A 692-nucleotide genomic window follows, 5' to 3' on the forward strand; every position below is an offset into this window, starting at 1 on the left:
GCCAGCTGACAGCTCAGGCTTCGTATGTCAGACACAAAGGTCTTCACGTGGAACAGCAAGCTGGAGTGATCTGGGGGGTCGGAGGGCGGGGGGAGGGGGAGAGTGAGGAGGAAATATCTTTAAAGTTCTAAATACACGAGAAAATAATACAGTATATATAATAGTTAAGGTTTTATAAATTTGTGAACTAGAATTAAGATGCAGGTTGTTGATATTAAATAAAATGGAGCAGATATGACTTGCAAATTTTTTTAATATATTTTATTGATTTTTTTCAGAGAGGAAGGGAGATAGAGAGTTAAAAACATCGATGAGAGAGAAACATCGACCAGCTGCCTCCTGCACATTCCCTATTGGGGATGTGCCTTGCAACCAAGTACATGCCCTTGAACGGAATCGAACCTGGGACCCTTGAGTCCGCAGGCCGATGCTCTATCCACTGAGCCAAACCAGTCAGGGCAATAAAAATACATTTAATTTTTTTTAAAAAAAAAAGAAGAAGAAGAAAGAAAGACCCCTTGGTTCGGCCTGAGAGACGCCCTGTGCTCCACACGTGGCCCCGGCACACGGGCCCCCCCTCCCACCTTGACTCAGCTCCTGCTGCTGTTTCTCCAGTTGGGACTCCAAGGACTTCATCTTCCTGCCCACGCCTCCTCCTGGGGGAGAAACTTGCTCAGTGTCCCAACACCCCT

General features: G+C 46.4%; 1 protein-coding gene across 1 annotated transcript in view; it reads right to left on the bottom strand.

Moving 5' to 3' along the window:
- Positions 1-6: 6 nt before the first annotated feature.
- The window catches only part of ASGR1 (asialoglycoprotein receptor 1), a gene marked incomplete at its 3' end in the record, with an annotated part of 3204 nt that continues 2518 nt past the window's right edge, over positions 7-692 (bottom strand). Inside the window, exons 4-5 of the mRNA XM_006761695.2 lie at positions 585-683; positions 7-70 (exon numbers count right to left, since the gene is read on the bottom strand). Coding sequence (XP_006761758.1) covers positions 7-70; positions 585-683 — 163 coding nt within the window. The remainder of the gene's footprint in view (positions 71-584; positions 684-692) is intronic.

This window comes from Myotis davidii, unplaced genomic scaffold (genome assembly GCF_000327345.1).
Source record: "Myotis davidii unplaced genomic scaffold, ASM32734v1 scaffold37, whole genome shotgun sequence".
NCBI lineage: Eukaryota > Metazoa > Chordata > Mammalia > Chiroptera > Vespertilionidae > Myotis > Myotis davidii.